Source organism: Notolepis coatsorum (genome assembly GCF_963971535.1).
Source record: "Notolepis coatsorum genome assembly, chromosome: 12".
Lineage (NCBI taxonomy): Eukaryota > Metazoa > Chordata > Actinopteri > Aulopiformes > Paralepididae > Notolepis > Notolepis coatsorum.
This window is the reverse complement of record NC_140176.1, coordinates 28,667,644-28,687,698: the sequence shown is the minus strand read 5'-3', so window position 1 is coordinate 28,687,698 and position 20,055 is coordinate 28,667,644. Positions and strand designations below refer to the sequence as shown.

The 20,055-nt window shown below is 42.8% G+C and overlaps 1 protein-coding gene across 1 annotated transcript in view; it reads left to right on the top strand.

Moving 5' to 3' along the window:
- The window catches only part of LOC311237813 (hyaluronan-binding protein 2-like), a gene marked incomplete at both ends in the record, with an annotated part of 32,766 nt that overhangs the window by 12,101 nt on the left and 610 nt on the right, over window positions 1-20,055 (top strand). Inside the window, 7 exons of the mRNA XM_084325790.1 lie at window positions 237-353; window positions 2,829-3,000; window positions 6,431-6,522; window positions 7,046-7,304; window positions 12,636-12,778; window positions 14,933-15,073; window positions 17,715-17,860. Coding sequence (XP_084181916.1) covers window positions 237-353; window positions 2,829-3,000; window positions 6,431-6,522; window positions 7,046-7,304; window positions 12,636-12,778; window positions 14,933-15,073; window positions 17,715-17,860 — 1,070 coding nt within the window. The remainder of the gene's footprint in view (window positions 1-236; window positions 354-2,828; window positions 3,001-6,430; window positions 6,523-7,045; window positions 7,305-12,635; window positions 12,779-14,932; window positions 15,074-17,714; window positions 17,861-20,055) is intronic.

Here is a 20,055-nt window from a genome sequence, read left to right as displayed (position 1 = left end):
TATCGACTCTGCTCTCTGTGTAGCTGAAGATAAAGGTGTCAAGTTACCACATATTGGATCATGATAGGTTCAACAACCTAATAGTGACATCACACATGCAACTCAGATGGGGGGGGGGGAGTCTATGGCTGAACGTGCTCCTCATTCTGGCTAGCTCCTCGTAGAGGAGATCTGATCAGACCTGTGTGACATGAATACAGTGACTGTGAACTGACCCCGACGTGATTGGTCCATAGCGTCGCCCTGCAGACCCAACCCTTGTAAGAACGGAGGCCTCTGCACCAAGGGCCGCACACGCTCCTCCTTCCTATGCACCTGCAGCCAGGGATTCGGCGGCAAGTTCTGTGAAATTGGTAAATATAATTTAATGTAATGTAACCATTATTTAAAGGTGCAGAGTAATCATACATTTCTTTTATTAATACATCCATTTCCCCACATGGAATGCACCTGATTGGATAACATGACATGCTGGTGCTCTAGTGCAACATCTAGTGGCTGAATGTTATCTATAGCACCTTTAACTTTATTGTTAATAAATACTTTATTGAATTTTACTGCCATTATTTATTATTCATACTTACTATGTACCACTGCTGCTAAAAGTTCTCGTTTACCTCTATATTTACATTCACTCATACGTTCAATTTTTTTTAGCTACCGTCTACATTGTATATAGTCCTGTATACTGTCCATATGTTACTTTATGTTTATAGTGTACTACTGTATATGATACTTTATGTTTATATTAGATTAGATTCGTTTTTTTATATACACCGTGGGAAGGGGGAAACTAAATTGTATTTCTCTGTATGTCTTGCACATTACGAGAGGTGACAATAAAGCTGACTTTGACTTTGACTTAACATCTAGTTGAATGTTATCTATAGCACCTTTAACATCTAGTGGCTGCATGGTATCTATAGCACCTTTAACATCTAGTGGCTGAATGTTATCTATAGCACCTTTAACATCTAGTGGCTGAATGTTATCTATAGCACCTTTAACATCGAGTGGCTGAATGTTATCTATAGCACCTTTAACATCTAGTGGCTGAATGTTATCTATAGCACCTTTAACATCTAGTGGCTGAATGTTATCTATAGCACCTTTAACATTGAGTGGCTGAATGTTATCTATAGCACCTTTAACATGTAGTGGCTGAATGTTATCTATAGTACCTTTAACATCTAGTGGCTGAATGTTGTCTATAGCACCTTTAACATGTAGTGGCTGAATGTTATCTATAGCACTTTTAACATCTAGTGGCTGAATGTTGTCTATAGAACCTTTAACATGTAGTGGCTGAATGTTATCTATAGCACTTTTAACATCTAGTGGCTGAATGTTGTCTATAGCACCTTTAACCATCCTCATGGTCTTTAACAATCTTAATGTCAAAATTAAAGGTAGACCTTCTCTATGATGTTCTTTCAGTTTATTTAAAGGGGAACTCCAACATTTTGGGAAATTAGCTTATTTAACATCTTCCCTGGAGTTAGACAAGAAGATACATACCTTTTTTGTCTCTGTGCGTGCATTTTAGCTTTGGGAATAGACGCTCCGTTAGCATAGCTTAGCTTCATCACTGGAAGTGAGGCAGGACAGTAGCCTTACAGTGCCTTACAGTGTATTGCAAGGTCTGACATTGACCAAACTTGAGATGCATGACCTTGGTGGGCTCTAGGTCAACTCCTGAAAAGGGGGTCAATGTCAGACTTTGCAATCAAAAGTTAGGGGGCTAATAACCCTTGCCATAATTTCAGTGCGCCCCCTAACTTTTGATTGCAAGGTCTGACATTGACCCCCTTTTCAGGAGTTGACCTAGAGCCCACCAAGGTCATGCATATCAAATTTGGTCAATGTCAGACCTTGCAATACACTGTAAGGCACTGTAAGGCTACTGTCCTGCCTCACTTCCAGTGATGAAGCTAAGCTATGCTAACGGAACCTCTATTCCCAAAGCTAAAATGCACGCACAGAGACAAAAAAGGTATGTATCTTCTTGTCTAACTCCAGGGAAGATGTTAAATAAGCTAATTTCCCAAAATGTTGGAGTTCCCCTTTAAGTGCATTCAGTCCTCGACATATTCACTACTGACTAGGGTTGCCACGGTGATGTGAAACTTCCCATGACTAACAAACTCATAACAACACCAGTATTACTGGTGTCATCGGACATTTTACAAAATTATGCTCAATATCTGTAGAGTGTTTACTTTGATATTTAATGTTATACAGCCACATTGATCTGCTGTGTCTGTCCGTCTAAGTCTGTTTTTAATACAATTTCAATGACTAGTATCCATTTGTTGGTTGGTGTCCTCATTTAAAAATAATAATTCCTCTCCACATGAAGTTAAATCCACTCTGAAGTGAAAGTATAAAATAGATCTGCAATCTGTTATTAACAGATTGCAGAATGGGTACAATACAGTACAGCTCAATACACACAATTGTTAAGGGGATGCAGACCAGAGAAAGACTTTCGTCTTGTTTACATCAGGGTCCCCCATTTTCAATTCATAATGAATTGTAAGTAAGGGTGCAACTTGCTCCGTGCAATCCATTCTTTGTGGATCTAGCCCTTAGTATTTTACAAAAAAAATGTGTTTGATGAATGTGGACAGTGATATGAGAAAATGTACTAAATGGGTTTTATTTCTATAACAAAAAGTAATGCGGTGGGCAAGTAATGCACTGTGGAGCCTGAGCACAGAGTAACACCGGTATCAGCGACTCCCACAGAAAGCCAGCTACTGACTTTACTACTGACTTACCTTAATGTGGTCAAAGAGAGTTCCTAAGAGGTGTCTCTGTGTCCTCAGGCCCAGAGGACTGTTATGAGGACATTGGGGAGTCGTACCGGGGCTTTGTCAGCGAGACGGAGGAGGGATACCAGTGTCTTGACTGGAACTCCTTCTTCATCATCCAGAAGGGCGGAGACCCGATCACAGAATACGCCGGTATTGACGGAATTGGGCCACACAGCTATTGCAGGTGGGATTCTTTTTTAGATTATTAGGTTATATTTAGTGAGAGTTGTGCAGGTTTATCATTGATATAACATGAAATCTAATGGCAGTAAAAAATACCTTGATAGAATAGTATTCTATCATCACCTCAGAGAGAGTAATAACATCACCCCAGAGAGAGTAATAACATCACCTCAGAGAGAGTAATAACATCACCCCAGAGAGAGTAATAACATCACCCCAGAGAGAGTAATAACATCACCCCAGAGAGAGTAATAACATCACCCCAGAGAGAGTAATAACATCACCCCAGAGAGAGTAATAACATCACCTCAGAGAGAGTAATAACATCACATCAGAGAGAGTAATAACATCACATCAGAGAGTAATAACATCACCCCAGAGAGAGTAATAACATCACCTCAGAGAGAGTAATAACATCACCTCAGAGAGAGTAATAACATCACATCAGAGAGTAATAACATCACATCAGAGAGAGTATTAACATCACATCAGAGAGTAATAACATCACATCAGAGAGAGTATTAACATCACCTCAGAGAGAGTAATAACATCACATCAGAAAGATCACATCAGAGAGAGTAATAACATCACATCAGAGAGAGTAATAACATCACACCAGAGAGAGTAATAACATCACATCAGAGAGAGTAATAACATCACATCAGAGAGAGTAATAACATCACATCAGAGAGAGTAATAACATCACCCCAGAGAGAGTAATAACATCACATCAGAGAGAGTAATAACATCACCCCATAGAGAGTAATAACATCACACCAGAGAGAGAGTAATAACATCACCTCAGAGAGAGTAATAACATCACCTCAGAGAGAGTAATAACATCACATCAGAGAGAGTAATAACATCACCCCAGAGAGAGTAATAACATCACATCAGAGAGAGTAATAACATCACCCCAGAGAGAGTAATAACATCACCCCAGAGAGAGTAATAACATCACCCCAGAGAGAGTAATAACATCACATCAGAGAGAGTAATAACATCACCTCAGAGAGAGTAATAACATCACCTCAGAGAGAGTAATAACATCACCTCAGAGAGAGTAATAACATCACCTCAGAGAGTAATAACATCACATCAGAGAGAGAGTAATAACATCACATCAGAGAGAGTAATAACATCACCCCAGAGAGAGTAATAACATCACATCAGAGAGAGTAATAACATAACCCCAGAGAGAGTAATAACATCACCCCAGAGAGAGTAATAACATCACATCAGAGAGAGTAATAACATCACATCAGAGAGAGTAATAACATCACATCAGAGAGAGTAATAACATCACCCCAGAGAGCGTAATAACATCACATCAGAGAGAGTAATAACATCACCTCAGAGAGAGTAATAACATCACCTCAGAGAGAGTAATAACATCACATCAGAGAGTAATAACATCACATCAGAGAGAGTAATAACATCACATCATAGAGAGTAATAACATCACATCATAGAGAGTAATAACATCACATCAGAGAGAGTAATAACATCACATCAGAGAGAGTAATAACATCACCTCAGAGAGAGTAATAACATCACCTCAGAGAGAGTAATAACATCACATCAGAGAGTAATAACATCACATCAGAGAGAGTAATAACATCACATCATAGAGAGTAATAACATCACATCATAGAGAGTAATAACATCACATCAGAGAGAGTAATAACATCACATCAGAGAGAGTAATAACATCAACTCAGAGAGAGTAATAACATCACATCATATAGAGTAATAACATCACATCATAGAGAGTAATAACATCACATCAGATAGAGTAATAACATCACATCAGAGAGAGTAATAACATCACCTCAGAGAGAGTAATAACATCACCTCAGAGAGAGTAATAACATCACATCAGAGAGAGTAATAACATCACCTCAGAGAGAGTAATAACATCACATCAGAGAGAGTAATAACATCACCTCAGAGAGTAATAACATCACCTCAGAGAGAGTAATAACATCACATCAGAGAGAGTAATAACATCACCTCAGAGAGAGTAATAACATCACTTCAGAGAGAGTAATAACATCACCTCAGAGAGAGTAATAACATCACTTCAGAGAGAGTAATAACATCACATCAGAGAGAGTAATAACATCACATCAGAGAGTAATAACATCACATCAGTGAGAGTAATAACATCACATCAGAGAGAGTAATAACATCACATCAGAGAGAGTAATAACATCACATCAGAGAGAGTAATAACATCACATCAGAGAGAGTAATAACATCACATCAGAGAGAGTAATAACATCACCTCAGAGAGAGTAATAACATCACATCAGAGAGAGTAATAACATCACCTCAGAGAGAGTAATAACATCACATCAGAGAGAGTAATAACATCACATCAGAGAGAGTAATAACATCACCCCAGAGAGAGTAATAACATCACATCAGAGAGAGTAATAACAGCACATCAGAGAGATTAATAACATCACCTCAGAGAGAGTAATAACATCACCTCAGAGAGAGTAATAACATCACATCAGAGAGTAATAACATCACATCAGAGAGAGTAATAACATCACCTCAGAGAGAGTAATAACATCACATCAGAGAGTAATAACATCACATCAGAGAGAGTAATAACATCACCTCAGAGAGTAATAACATCACATCAGAGAGAGACTCAGAGAATAACAACATTACCTCAGAGTCAGAGAGAGGAACAACATGGAACCTTCTCCCCCAGGACGTCAGAGACTCAGCATCTCTCTCAGTCCTCCAGTCCTACCTCAAGACTCAGCGTCTGTCTCAGTCCTCCAGTCCTACCTCAAGACTTAGCGTCTCTCTCAGTCCTCCAGTCCTACCTCAAGACTCAGCGTCTGTCTCAGTCCTCCAGTCCTACCTCAAGACTCAGCGTCTCTCTCAGTCCTCCAGTCCTACCTCAAGACTCAGCGTCTCTCTCAGTCCTCCAGTCCTACCTCAAGACTTAGCGTCTCTCTCAGTCCTCCAGTCCTACCTCAAGACTCTACGTCTCTCTCAGTCCTCCAGTCCTACCTCAAGACTTAGCGTCTCTCTCAGTCCTCCAGTCCTACCTCAAGACTTAGCGTCTCTCTCAGTCCTCCAGTCCTACCTCAAGACTCAGCGTCTCTCTCAGTCCTCCAGTCCTACCTCAAGACTTAGCGTCTCTCTCAGTCCTCCAGTCCTGCCTCAAGACTCAGCGTCTCTCTCAGTCCTCCAGTCCTACCTCAAGACTCAGCGTCTCTCTCAGTCCTCCAGTCCTACCTCAAGACTCTACGTCTCTCTCAGTCCTCCAGTCCTGCCTCAAGACTCATCTCTTCTCCACTGTCTTCTCTCAGCCCCCTGTCCATCCTTGGTGTTTGTCTCACTACCTCCTCCTCTTCTAGAGAAGCGCTCTATATAAACAATATATAACTATTCCTATGTGTTGACAGGAACCCAGACGGAGACAACAGGCCCTGGTGCTTCATCAACAACAAAGGCAAACTGGTGTGGGACCACTGTAAAGTCAGGAAGTGTTCTGGAGGTGCAACACAAACACACACACACACACACACACACACTCACACACACACACACACACACACACACACACACACACACACACACACACACACACACACACACACACACACACACACACACACACACACACACACACACACACACACACACACACACACACACACACACACACACACATTTATGTTTGTTTAAATAGTGGCTGAATGTTGTCTATAGCACCTTTAACATATAGTGGATGCATGTTGTCTATACTCCTCATGGTATTTAACAATCTTACCTTGTGAACTTAATGTAAAAATGAATGGTAGACCTTCTCTATGATGTTTTTTTTTGTTTATTTAAGTGCATTCAGTCTGTTTGAATAATCTACCTGTTTGTCAATTCTCTACCTCTGGTCGTTATTTTTTTACACCAGTGGCAGTGGGGTTATGATTTATCCTCCTTCTGGTAGGGGATCAACACACACAGGTCCTACTACGCCGACCTCCCGACCCCTTGTTTAAAACGTTACTCCTCCCCTCCAGACAGTCCACCGCCCACCTCTGAAATGATGACAGTCGCTCCAACCAAACCAGACTTCCTGGCCGCTCAGTTCTCCCAGTGCGGGAAGCCCCAGCCCGGCCGCTCGGCCAGGATCTTCGGAGGGAGGAAGTCTCTCCCGGGAGCTCATCCCTGGCAGGCGTCCCTGCAGACCAGACCCCGCGGCTCCTCTGAGCCCTTCGGCCACGTCTGCGGAGGCATCCTCATCGAGTCGTGCTGGGTGCTCACCGCCGCACACTGCGTGTACGTCCCACAGCGAGGCTGTATATTCTATGTTGTCATTTTGTTTGCGTAATGCTGATTGAAAGTCCTTGTTGGTGGTTTATAATTGCCAACACTACTTTAGGGAAATGGTAAATGGACTGCAGCTTTTATCCAAAGCGCTTTACAATTTATGCCTCACATTCACCCATTCACTCACACATTCACACACCGACGGTGGAGGCGACCATGCAACCAACCTGCTCATCGGGAGCAGTTAGGGGTTAAGTGTCTTGCTCAAGTGTAGCCGGTGTGATCTTGTCTGCGTTGTGTTTTTAGTCGATTCGACCCCTGTTAAGGGATCGCCCTGAGTGGGAGTTGAACCCCGGACGCCCGCGTCGCGGGCGGCATCACAGACCACTAAGCAAGAAGTGAATTCACTTCTTGCTTCCGGGTCTGGATGCCTCTGGGGAGTGAGTTTACTTGCAGTACCGCTTAACGTCCACAGCCACTTCACGACTTGTACCTCGTGACTGTGGATATACTGCGGTACCTCCGTTACACTCACCCCTCTAAACTCACTCCACCCAGGGCATCCGGGTCACGGCACCACATGTAGCCGGTGTGATCTTGTCTGCGTTGTGTTTTAGTCGATTCGACCCCTGTTAAGGGATCGCCCTGAGTGGGAGTTGAACCCCGGACGCCCGCGTCGCGGGCGGCATCACAGACCACTAAGCAAGAAGTGAATTCACTTCTTGCTTCCGGGTCTGGATGCCTCTGGGGAGTGAGTTTACTTGCAGTACCGCTTACCATCCACAGCCACATCACTACTTGTACCCGTGACTGTGGATATACTGCGGTACCTCCGTTACACAAGGACACTTCGACATACTGCTGAGAGGAGCCAAATTGAACCAGGAACCTTCAGATTACCAGACGACTCTCTACCTCCTGAGCCACTGTCTAATCCTAACCTTCTGATTACCAGATGACCGCTCTACCTCCTGAGCCACTGTCTAACCATAACCTTTAGATTACCAGACAACCGTTCTACTACCTCCTGAGCCACTGTCTAACTCTAACCTTCAGATTACCAGACGACTGCTTTACCTCCTGAGCCACTGTCTAACCCTAACCTTCTGATTACCAGACAACCGCTCTACCTCCTGAGCCACTGTCTAACCCTAACCTTCTGATTACCAGACAACCGCTCTACCTCCTGAGCCACTGTCTAACCCTAACCTTCTGATGACCAGACAACCGCTCTACTTCCTGAGCCACTGTCTAACCCTAACCTTCTGATTACCAGACAACCGCTCTACCTCCTGAGCCACTGTCTAACCCTAACCTTCTGATTACCAGACAACCGCTCTACCTCCTGAGCCACTGTCTAACCCTAACCTTCTGATTACCAGACAACCGCTCTACTTCCTGAGCCACTGTCTAACCTAACCTTCTGATGACCAGACAACCGCTCTACCTCCTGAGCCACTGTCTAACCCTAACCTTCTGATGACCAGACAACCGCTCTACCTCCTGAGCCACTGTCTAACCTAACCTTCTGATGACCAGACAACCGCTCTACTTCCTGAGCCACTGTCTAACCTAACCTTCTGATGACCAGACAACCGCTCTACTTCCTGAGCCACTGTCTAACCTAACCTTCTGATTACCAGACAACCGCTCTACCTCCTGAGCCACTGTCTAACCCTAACCTTCTGATGACCAGACAACCGCTCTACTTCCTGAGCCACTGTCTAACCTAACCTTCTGATGACCAGACAACCGCTCTACTTCCTGAGCCACTGTCTAACCTAACCTTCTGATGACCAGACAACCGCTCTACTTCCTGAGCCACTGTGATTGATTGATTGATTGAAAAGTTTATTAACAGATTGCAGAATGGGTACAGTACAGTACATCTCAATACATACAATTGTTAAGGGGATGCAGACCAGAGAAAGACTTTCGTCTTGTTTCCACCAGGGTCCCCCATTTTCAATTCATCATAACATATATGACATACATGACATACAGATAGACAGTACTGCTACATCTATACATTTATGACATATCAGATTTGCAAATACAGTACTGTTTGTGATACAAAAGTGTCCAGAAAAGGAGTGTATATACATTTGGCGTAGAAACTGTACATTGGAGGAGGTTGGTGGGGTGGGGTTGGGTGGGTTGGGTGAGGGCTGTACATTGGAGGTGGGGGGGGGGGGGGGGGGGGTTGGGTAGGGGACACATACACATTTTACACTGTACATTGGAATGTTGACAAAGCCTTACTTGGTCATTTACTGTACAACTAGGTTAGGACATTTGTAGGGGCCAGTTTCGAATTGCAGTCTCACGTAGGTGTTTTTTGAGAGTGTTTTTGAAGGTGGGTAGTGATTCACATTCCTTTACAGCTTTAGGCAGGGCGTTCCACATTGATGTGGCATAATTGCGAAACGTGTTTAGTCCCTTGTTTGAGCCGAATCTGGGTTTTACATGATTTGTGGAGCTCCCTCTGGTGTTGTGATCGTGGTATTCACTGACCTTTGGGAAGTATTTTGACATGTACATGGGTACCTTGGTCGCATAGTGTATCTTGTAGACCAGGCCCATTGCAAGTTGCTGTACTCTGTCGTCTACTCTAAGCCATCCTAGGTTGTCAAAGTGGGCAGGGGTGAGGTGGGTTCTAGGAGTCAGGTCAAGTAGTAGTCTGACTAGCTTGTTTTGAGATGTTTGTAATTTGTTTTTTAGTGCCTTTGAGGTGCTTTGGTACCATGAGGTGCAAGCATAGTCGTAGTACCCTTGAATGAGTGCTCCTGCTAGAGTCTTCAGGGTATTCTTGTTTACCAGAGAGGAGATCCGGTACAAGAATCGCGTTCGTTGGTTGACTTTTTTTATTACATTGGATGCCATTTTGTCACAGGAAAGATTAGCCTCTAGGATGGAACCCAGGTAGGTAATTTCATCTTTCCTTGTGACAATATTGTCACCCACTGTAACCGAGAAGCCGTCAGTCTTGCTGAGTTTGTTATTTGAACCTAACCTTCTGATTACCAGACAACCGCTCTACCTCCTGAGCCACTGTCTAACCCTAACCTTCTGATGACCAGACAACCGCTCTACTTCCTGAGCCACTGTCTAACCTAACCTTCTGATTACCAGACAGCCGCTCTACTAAGTCATCTGTTGACACTGTGTGGAATAGGGCTGGAACTAAGGTTAAAGGAACACACCTACATTATAGGAAATGCTCTTACCGTCTTCTCCAGAGTCAGATAAGAAGATAGATACCAATTAAGCTAGGCTAGCTTGCAGCCGGATAGCTTTCTACTGAACGCACAGAGAGGAAATCTTCTTGTCTGACTCTGGAGAAGACAGTACTGTAAGTGCATTTCCCATAATGTTGGAGTGTTCCTTTAACAGATAACTACATCCCCTAAAAAATATTCTGTGATCAAAGAAGTCACATTAATTAGTGAGTTTTACATCACCATACATAACATTTGTTTTGCCAGTGCATGTGTCATATTGCTTACATTATTAGATTTTTATTTATCTCATACACAACAAACATACAACTCACAGTATCAAGACAAAATGTAAACATAAACAAATGAGTCCGTCTTCATCATCCATAGAAAAACAAACAAGGATGAGTTGGAGAAGAGGCACAAGGAAGCACAGCTTATCTAGTCCTGCCTCTTTCTTACAATATCATGACATTTAGAATAAAACTCTCTTACTACCTAAGAGAGAGAAAAAAATAATAATAACAAATAAAATAGAAAACAACAAGAAAACTTGTTATATATACAATACTTATTTTTTGTTTAGAAGAAATCAAAACATTCCCTAAGAGCAACTATCTATAGTTCCTCAGTTCTGTATTTGTCTATCAGTACTTTTTGTATCTATTTTTGAACTGTGTATAGATCCCGTTTTTATTAGACCCAGATGAACCCATCAGACACATGTTTTGGTATTAGACTCCGATGAACCCATCAGACACATTAGACTCAGATGAACCCATCAGACACATTAGACTCAGATGAACCCATCAGACACATTAGACTCAGATGAACCCATCAGACACATTAGACTCAGATGAACCCATCAGACACATTAGACATTATCACTGTACATATTAATACTACAACTCTGTACATACATCTGATTACTACTATTACTATTACTCAGTAGTACTAATTTGACACATGTACACATTAGAGTAAAGTACACATTAGACACATGGGTCAGACCTCCAACACCATCACCCTGAGTATCGGGTCCCCCCAGGGCTGTGTTCTGAGCCCCCTGCTGTATTCACTATACACACATGTGGCCAAGTTCAGCTCCAACTCCATAGTGAAGTTTGCGGACGACACAATGGTGGTGGGGCTGATCTCTGATAACGACGAGAAGGCCTACCGGGAGGAGGTTGAGGTACTGGAACGCTGGTGCCAGGACAACAGCCTGCTCCTGAACATTGGTCAAACCAAGGAGCTGATCATGGATTTTAGGAAAACACAGCAGGGGACACACACACCACTGAGGATAAACGGGGCTATCGTGGCAGCCGAGCGTACCACGGGTATTGCACTACCACCCCTGCAGGCCTTATATAACAAGAGGTGCAAATCCAGAGCCTGCAGAATAAGGAAAGACCCTCATCACCCCAACAACAGCCTGTTCAAGCAGTCAGGCAAACGCCTGCGAACACCAGCAACTAGGACAGAGAGACTTCGGCTCAGCTTCTTCCCCCAGGCCATCAGAGTCTTGAACACTGAACTCTCCACACACAAGCACACATGAGCACACACACAACACACACACTGTATACGCTCACACACTAAGCAGTCACTTTAGCATGAACACACACACACACACACACATGCTGCACATGCCCACACTCAACGGTCACCGTACACAATGAAAAGGTCACTTTAAAAAATAAGAACGGGAGTGGTTCTTGTATAGTAAACAGAAGGATATAGCAAGCTTAGCATAAGGACACATAGTATAACTGTAGATTGTATAGCATAGCATTGTATAGTAGTGTACATAAGACCCAGTGCCTCATCCGTAGCTAACTGTGTATTGCACTATCACAGGACCTAGCATGTCTTACAATGCTCTTGTAAACTTTATGTGCATATACCTGTTATTATTATTACTTGTATTATTGCATTGTATTATTGCACATTGTATTATTGCACAAATGTCCTATTCTCATTCCTGTCTTATTACTTGTGTTGCACATCGCTGCGGGCATGACCCCCCGCATTTCACTGTATGCTTGTATGCCGTGAAAAATAAAACCCTTGACTTGACTTGACTCGGATGAACCCAGACACATGTTTGTCTCTTCAGTTCGAGCTCATCAGACATGCAGGTGGTCTTAGGAGGAGTAAACCTAGAGAAGGACGAGGAGTACGACCAGACGGTCCCCGTGAAGAGAGCCATCGTCCACGAGGACTACAGGGAGACGCCCTTCGCTCTGCACAATGACGTTGGTGAGGATCTGATAGACTCGATTTTGTATTGTCATCATGTATTACATGTACAGTAAAACAAAAAGAAGTTTGACATCCAACAGCAATATACAATGTACAGGTGGTTAAACTGGGTATAAAATATATAAATTAGTACTACTGAGTAATAGTAATAGTAGTAATCAGATGTATGTACAGAGTTGTAGTATTAATATGTACAGTGATACAGGTATAAAGACATATGGTAGTAAGTCATACTGGCCAGCAGCGTTACTGGTAAGAGTAGGTAAGGGATATGTACAGATATAGATATAGTATCTACAGATGTGTAAAAAGGATTATATGTACAGTAGGTATGTACAGACAGATGTGAATGGATATATACTGTAATATATATGCTCTCACCACTATCTAACTATGATTATAGTTAGTGTTCTCACTACTATCTAACTATGGTTATAGTTAGTGTTCTCACCACTATCTAATTACATTATGATAGTGCTCTCACCACTATCTAACTATGATTATAGTTAGTGTTATTACCACTATCTAACTATGATTATAGTTAGTGTTCTCACCACTATCTAACTATGATTATAGTTAGTGTTCTCACCACTATCTAACTATGATTATAGTTAGTGTTCTCACCACTATCTAACTATGATTATAGTTAGATTATAGTTCCCGGTTCGATTGCCGGTCCTCCCGGGCAGGAGTCCTTAACACTTTCAGTGCCCAGCAGGGGGCGCACATTTAGTGCTTGAATGCCCACCATCCACTGCAATGTTAGCATTGCCATTAATATCGCCTAATCTATGTTTTAAATTATGGCTATGTGTCTAATCTGCCCGTCGCATTATCAATGACTCATTTCCAGTCAACATTGTTGAAGCGGATTGTTTTTTTATCGGTTCATTTCCGTTTTATAGCATTTTGAAAAGCCCTCATTTTCACGGAAAAATGAAAGATTCCATGATAATCGCCCTGTACTGTAATATTCTAGAACGTTGTCATTTTTCGGCCTATTTATTAATCGTTTTCAAATAAACGCTAGATTATCGATAGTATATGTGTATGTGTGCACGCTGGTGCCGCACGCTGAAAATCGATTCTCTCAGTTCCTGATCGCTCTTACAGTCAAACAGCCATATCACATTATATGGGGAAAAGCTTCTATCTCCGTGAAAACTGGTCTGATTATCCTAAGACTGGTAAAATAGATTCCTTACCTGAGATCAGATGGTATCCAAATGGATTATTCTAATTCTAATTTCTCATCCATTTTCAGCGAGTCCAATCCAAAATGGTGCATTACCATCTGGGAGACGATAGGGGGCGCTTTTTTCACATCTGAGCGCCTGGCGGGGCAGGATTACCAACGGTAGACTCGGTTGATTAAATATGAATTCATTGGGGCGGTCAGGTGGCATAGCGGAGATTGCGTTCGTCACCAACGCCGGAGACGCTGGATTCGCCTGTTCAAATCCAGCTCCCGGCATTGTCACCAGCTTGGCTGGCCGTTCACACTAATACAATTGGCAGTATTAGAGGGTGGGAAAGCTGGAGGGGTGGGTCCGGGTCGTTGTAAACAGCGACTCCTACAGTTCGGTCGGGGCGCCTTCTCAGTGCAGATAGGATCTAAGGGGGGTAGTGTGATCCTTCCACACGTTACACCCTCTCAGTGAGAGTCCGCGCTGCCAGGTGAAAAGAAGCGGTTGATTGGCTAGACGTGTGTCGGAGGAAGCACGTGATAGCCTCCACTCTCCCAGACCGACTGTGGGGGGTAAGTGCGCAGTGACCAGGAAGGGGATTGGGAATTGGCATAACGACTAACATTGGGATGGGAGAAAAATCTGAGGAAAAAGGAGGGGAAAAAAGACCAATAAAAAAATAATTAAAAAAAATGTAAATATGAATTCAGATCGCTAATAAAAAGAAAAAATTCTAGAATTCTCGTGATGGGCATTCAAAGTGTTAAGCAAGACACTTAACCCATAATTGCTCTCAATGTGCAGGTCGGCACCTTGCATGGTCGCCTCCGCCATCGGTGTGTGAATGTGTGAGTGAATGGGTGAATGTGAGGAACAGAAATTGTAAGCGCTTTGGATAAAAGCTGCTATATAAATGCACCATTTACCATTTACTGCTCCTGGTTGTTGTGCCTCCCTGTCGTAGCTCTGCTTCAGCTGGACGTGACAGACGGTCCTTCTTGTGCCAAGGAGACCCGCTTCGTGAAGACGGCCTGTCTGCCGAGCCAGTCCTTCAGCAACGGCACAGAGTGTGTGATCTCTGGCTGGGGAGTCACGAAGTATCCACGTATGTGGAATATACTCTTTATTTGGTACAGCTAGGAAGGTCAAAGGTTTAATGTAATCAGATGGGATCTCAAAGCTCCGCCCACAATGCTATTCACAACACAGTTTAATGTAAACAGATGGGATCTCAAAGCTCCGCCCACAATGCTATTCAGAACACAGTTTAATGTAATCAGATGGGAGCTCCGCCCACAATGCTATTCAGAACACAGTTTAATGTAATCAGATGGGAGCCCGCCCACAATGCTAATCAGAACACAGTTTAATGTAATCAGATGGGAGCTCCGCCCACAATGCTATTCAGAACACAGTTTAATGTAATCAGATGGGAGCTCCGCCCACAATGTTATTCAGAACACAGTTTAATGTAATCAAAGCTCCGCCCACAATGCTAATCAGAACGCAGTTTCAGCTCCTTCTGTTTTCGGGCCACTTCCTTCACAAAAAGCCAAAGTCCCAGAAGATACTTTCAACTGGTAGAACAAACAACTACTCAAACTGTAGCCAACCCCTGTGCCACACAATTCCGTTTGTCGCTTGATGATTTGTTGGAGTCAAAATGGTGTCAGTTGAAATGGCTACTCCCCTTAAATAGGAGCCAACAATGAGGTTTTTGCATGTAAATGTTGCCCCAAGTCTCGACTACAACCGTATGGAATCTGATAATTTTTTACGTTTGGTACTTTTTAACCAAAAGGCGATGGGTGCGCCGTGCGCCGTCACCTATTAGGAATTTAATACGTTCTCTGCCATTTACATTCATCTCTCATTCACCCATCACAAAATAATTCAGTAGCCTAGAGTCCATTAGGCTTTAGACTAAGGACATATTTAATAGCCTAGACGGTCGCTTTCACACAGGGGCTGTTTGGTCCGGATTATTGGACCAGAATTCGATAGTCCGGTTTTTCGGGTTTGTGTGAATGCTCGTCGAACTCGGTCCGCGGACCAAGCAGGCGAACTCTGGTCCGCCTGAAAACGTAGGTCTCGGTTCGCTTCATCGAACCAAACACGAACCAAATATAGGAAGTGCTAATTATTACCACTGCTCGCAGCATTCAATGCAAAACAAGCACACTGCATCTATCTCTCTATCTATATATCTATATATCTAACTGTGCATCTTTGGAAGAAGGAAGAAAAAACGCGGCTTATTATATTGTTATTATTATATATAACAACGTGGTGTACAAGTTGTTTAGCGAGAGGATGGTGGTAATCGGCTTCAATAGAACAACTCGCCTCCGCTGATCTGGAGCCAGGGCTCGCAGTCCACACACAGACACACACACACACACACGCGTGCGCGCGCACACAAGGGCTCGCAGCCACACACACATTTCCACTGTCCAATAGACGAGCGCCCTTTTCGACCGCGTGACATTGTTCAGATAGTTTGGTGCGCCTGACAGATTGCTATGTGAACGCAGGCGAACCAAATGAAGAATGCAACAATGTTGCAACTTCACCACCAGAACCGCACCGAGTCCACCAAAACTATATGTGAAAGCGAAGTAATTCACATGTTTAGAAGCCTAGCCTAAGGGACATATTTAGTAGCCTATAAGTGTCATGTTTAGTAGCCTAGACTAATTCACATGTTTAGTAGCCTAGCCTAAGTGACATGTTTAGTAGCCTGCCCTAGAGTCTAGTAAATGTCCAACCCCCCCCCCCCCCCCACCCCCTCCTAATAGACAGTCTCCTCCCCACCGTATGTATATATTTTCTCCCCACCGTATGTATATTTTTTCTCCCGTCCACCCACCCCCTCCTAATGAACAGTCTCCTCCCCATCATGTATATATTCTCTGTCGGGATCTATGGGTAAAAGTACTGTATTATTTGCATATCGTATATGTCACAAATGTAACAGTACTATATACCTGTATGTCATGTATGTCCCTATGCCATAAATGTCATGATGTTGTGTATGTCATAAATGTCACTATGAATTGAAAATGGCGGACCCTGATGTAAACAAGACAAACGTCTTTCTCTGGTCTGCATCCCCTTAACAATTGTGTGTATTGAGCCGTACTGTATTGTACCCATTCTGCAATCTGTTAAATAAAGTTTTCATTCATTCATTCATTCATAGACTAAGGGACATGTTTAGCAGCCTAGACTAAGGGACATGTTTAGCAGCCTAGACTAAGGGACATGTTTTGAACTTTTGGCAGCTCATGGATATTCATCAGATTCACCTACAACTAGGCCTGTGTCACGTATTTACATCGGAAAGCAGGAGGGTAATGTATCTCTGCTTATCTACTTCACAGTGTGTTGTTGTAAAGTGTGTTATTGTAAAGTGTGTTATTGTAAATTGTGTTATTGTAAAGTGTGCTGTTATAAAGTGTGTTATTGTAAAGTGTGTCATTCCAACTTAGTGTCTCTCTCTCTGTCTCCCCCCCCCCCTCTCTCTCTCTCTCTCTCTCTCTCTCTCTCTCTCTCTCTCTCTCTCTCTCTCTCTCTCTCTCTCTCTCTCTCTCTCTCTCTCTCTCTCTCTCTCTCTCTCTCTCTCTCTTTCTCTCTCTCTCTCTCTCTCTCTCTCTCTCTCTGTCTCTCTCTCTGCCCCCCTCTCTCTCTCTCCCCCCCTCTCTCTATCTCTCTCTCTCTGTCTCCCCCTCCCCTCTCTCTCTCAGAGAGGTCTGGTAGTAGTCGACTGTTGGATGCTCGTGTGCTCCTGATCTCCAGACAGCGCTGCAACGCCGCTAATGTCTACAGCGGCTCGCTGGACGACAGCATGTTCTGCGCAGGCAACATGAAAGGAGGCGTCGACTCCTGCCAGGTTTGTGTGTGTGTGTGTTGCCATGGTAACACATGATAATCATAACTACCTACCTCATACTATAGTCTACCCATATAACTCTGTATGATGTATGCATGTACAATAGTGCTGTATATACCGTATATATACATTTATATATTTATATTTACCACTGAATATAAGATAAGATAACATAAGAATAAACTTTATTGTCCCCGAAGGGAAAATTTACTTGGAACATCAGTGCTGCATCATTCTGCGATAACAGTGTAAACAAAGAAGAAAAGAAAATATATACAATCATTCATTCATTCAGTTAGTAAAAAGGACTTCAGACAAAAATGACAATACATAGAGACATGCAACCATAATACATAGGTAGGTAAACTCATTTCAAAAGTTTAAAAAAGCTTCATATTGCACCCTGCCCTAATTAAATTACAACAGATTAAGACTTGGACAAGAAAGAAAGAGGTGACAACCCACTGTTAGGTGGCACCTCAAAGGAATCGACCTCTAGTATTATTTAGGAGAGCGATGGATGTAGGAAAGAAGGAGAGCGGTTGCTCTTATATCTACTTGCACTGAAACGTCTCCCTGAGGGAAGAACTTCATATTCGGGATAAAGAATATGAGAAGGGTCCTGTAAGATTCTCTGTGCCTGGCTGACCACTACTTTCTCAAAGATAAATTGGAGTGACGGATACTTGGTGTTTCCGGTCACCTTCATCGCTGCTTTCACTAGCCTTTCAAGCTTCGACTTACACTGTACTGTGAGTGTACCAAACGACGCTGCCATCCCATATCTCATCAGGCTTTCTAGGACAAAATGTGGTCCTGATCGCTCTGCTCACACCACAGTCTGAGTCTACGGAGGAAGTGCAGTTGTTGGGCTAGTTTGGAACACAGAACATCAACATGTACATACAATTTTCACACAATCAACAGACAAATTCAGGAGAGTCAAGCGCCATCAAAGGAGAAGTGTTCTGAGCATCAAACGTTCATTAGCTCTGTTCCCATAATTTAATATAATTAGCTGCTTTTTGTTAGAGTTAATGTTCATTGTTTTCTTCATAGAGTCCCACAGAGCTTGGTTATCCATAGATCTGAAGCTCTGTTCAATATACCTGCATATAATCCTTCTATATACCTACTTATACACCTGCATATAAGCCATATAACCAGGCCCAGACTGGCTATCGGGAGCACCGGGAGTTTTCCCGTGGCCTGGCCTGCACAGGAAAAAATATATATAAATAATAATTATTATTATTTTTTGCCTGCAGGCCAGGCCAGTGTTTCTAGTTGCGGCGGCGCGATAGTTAGATAACCTAGGTGGGGAACAACCAGGAGATCACTGCGACAGAGGGTAACACAGTCTAAACTCACACAAGTTGGAGAACTATCTCTCTTTCTCTCGCTCACACACACACACAAAGGGAGCCGCATGTGATTGGTGGAGGCGGGACCAGGCCTTATAACTGATTGACAGTGGAGACGGCGAATGGAATGGCAGATGGCACTTCTGCAGAATGACAGGGAGAGACAGAGCCAAAGACAAAAAATGTCAAGCATAACCTGCGCTTGAAGATGGACAGTGGAAAAAGAGGAAGGGTGGAGCAGAGAGGGATAGACAGAAAAATACATATTGTTGACTGCTTGTATTTCACAGAACAGTCAGATGGATATTACTAGAAATTAAATGTTTCAACATTTCAACAGTGGAAAAAAGAGGAAGGGTGGAGCATAGAGGGATAGAGAGAAAAATACATACTGCTGACTGCTTGTATTTCACAGAACAGTCAGATGGATATTACTAGAAATTAAATGTTTCAACAGTTCAACAGTGGAAAAAAGAGGAAGGGTGGACCAGAGGGGGAGAGAGAGAAAAAAAAGAAAGGCCCTTGCAGGAGATGCCGATAAATGTGGCAAAATTGACCAAATGTTTTCTTGCACCACGGGACCACCAGGTTGGACAATCAATAATTTAACCCTTGTGTCTGAAAACTAAAGTGTTACACTCTTACCATTAGGGGACTAAATTGTATAATAAAAATATTATATGTTGAAATAAAGGGAAGATGATTAAACAGAAGGTTTTGTAGATACAGTACTGAATTCTGCCATCCAACCACATGCAATTTGAAATATGATTATAGAATATAAAATATCAGGCCTAAAATGGTTATGCGATTAAAATGCGATTAATTAGA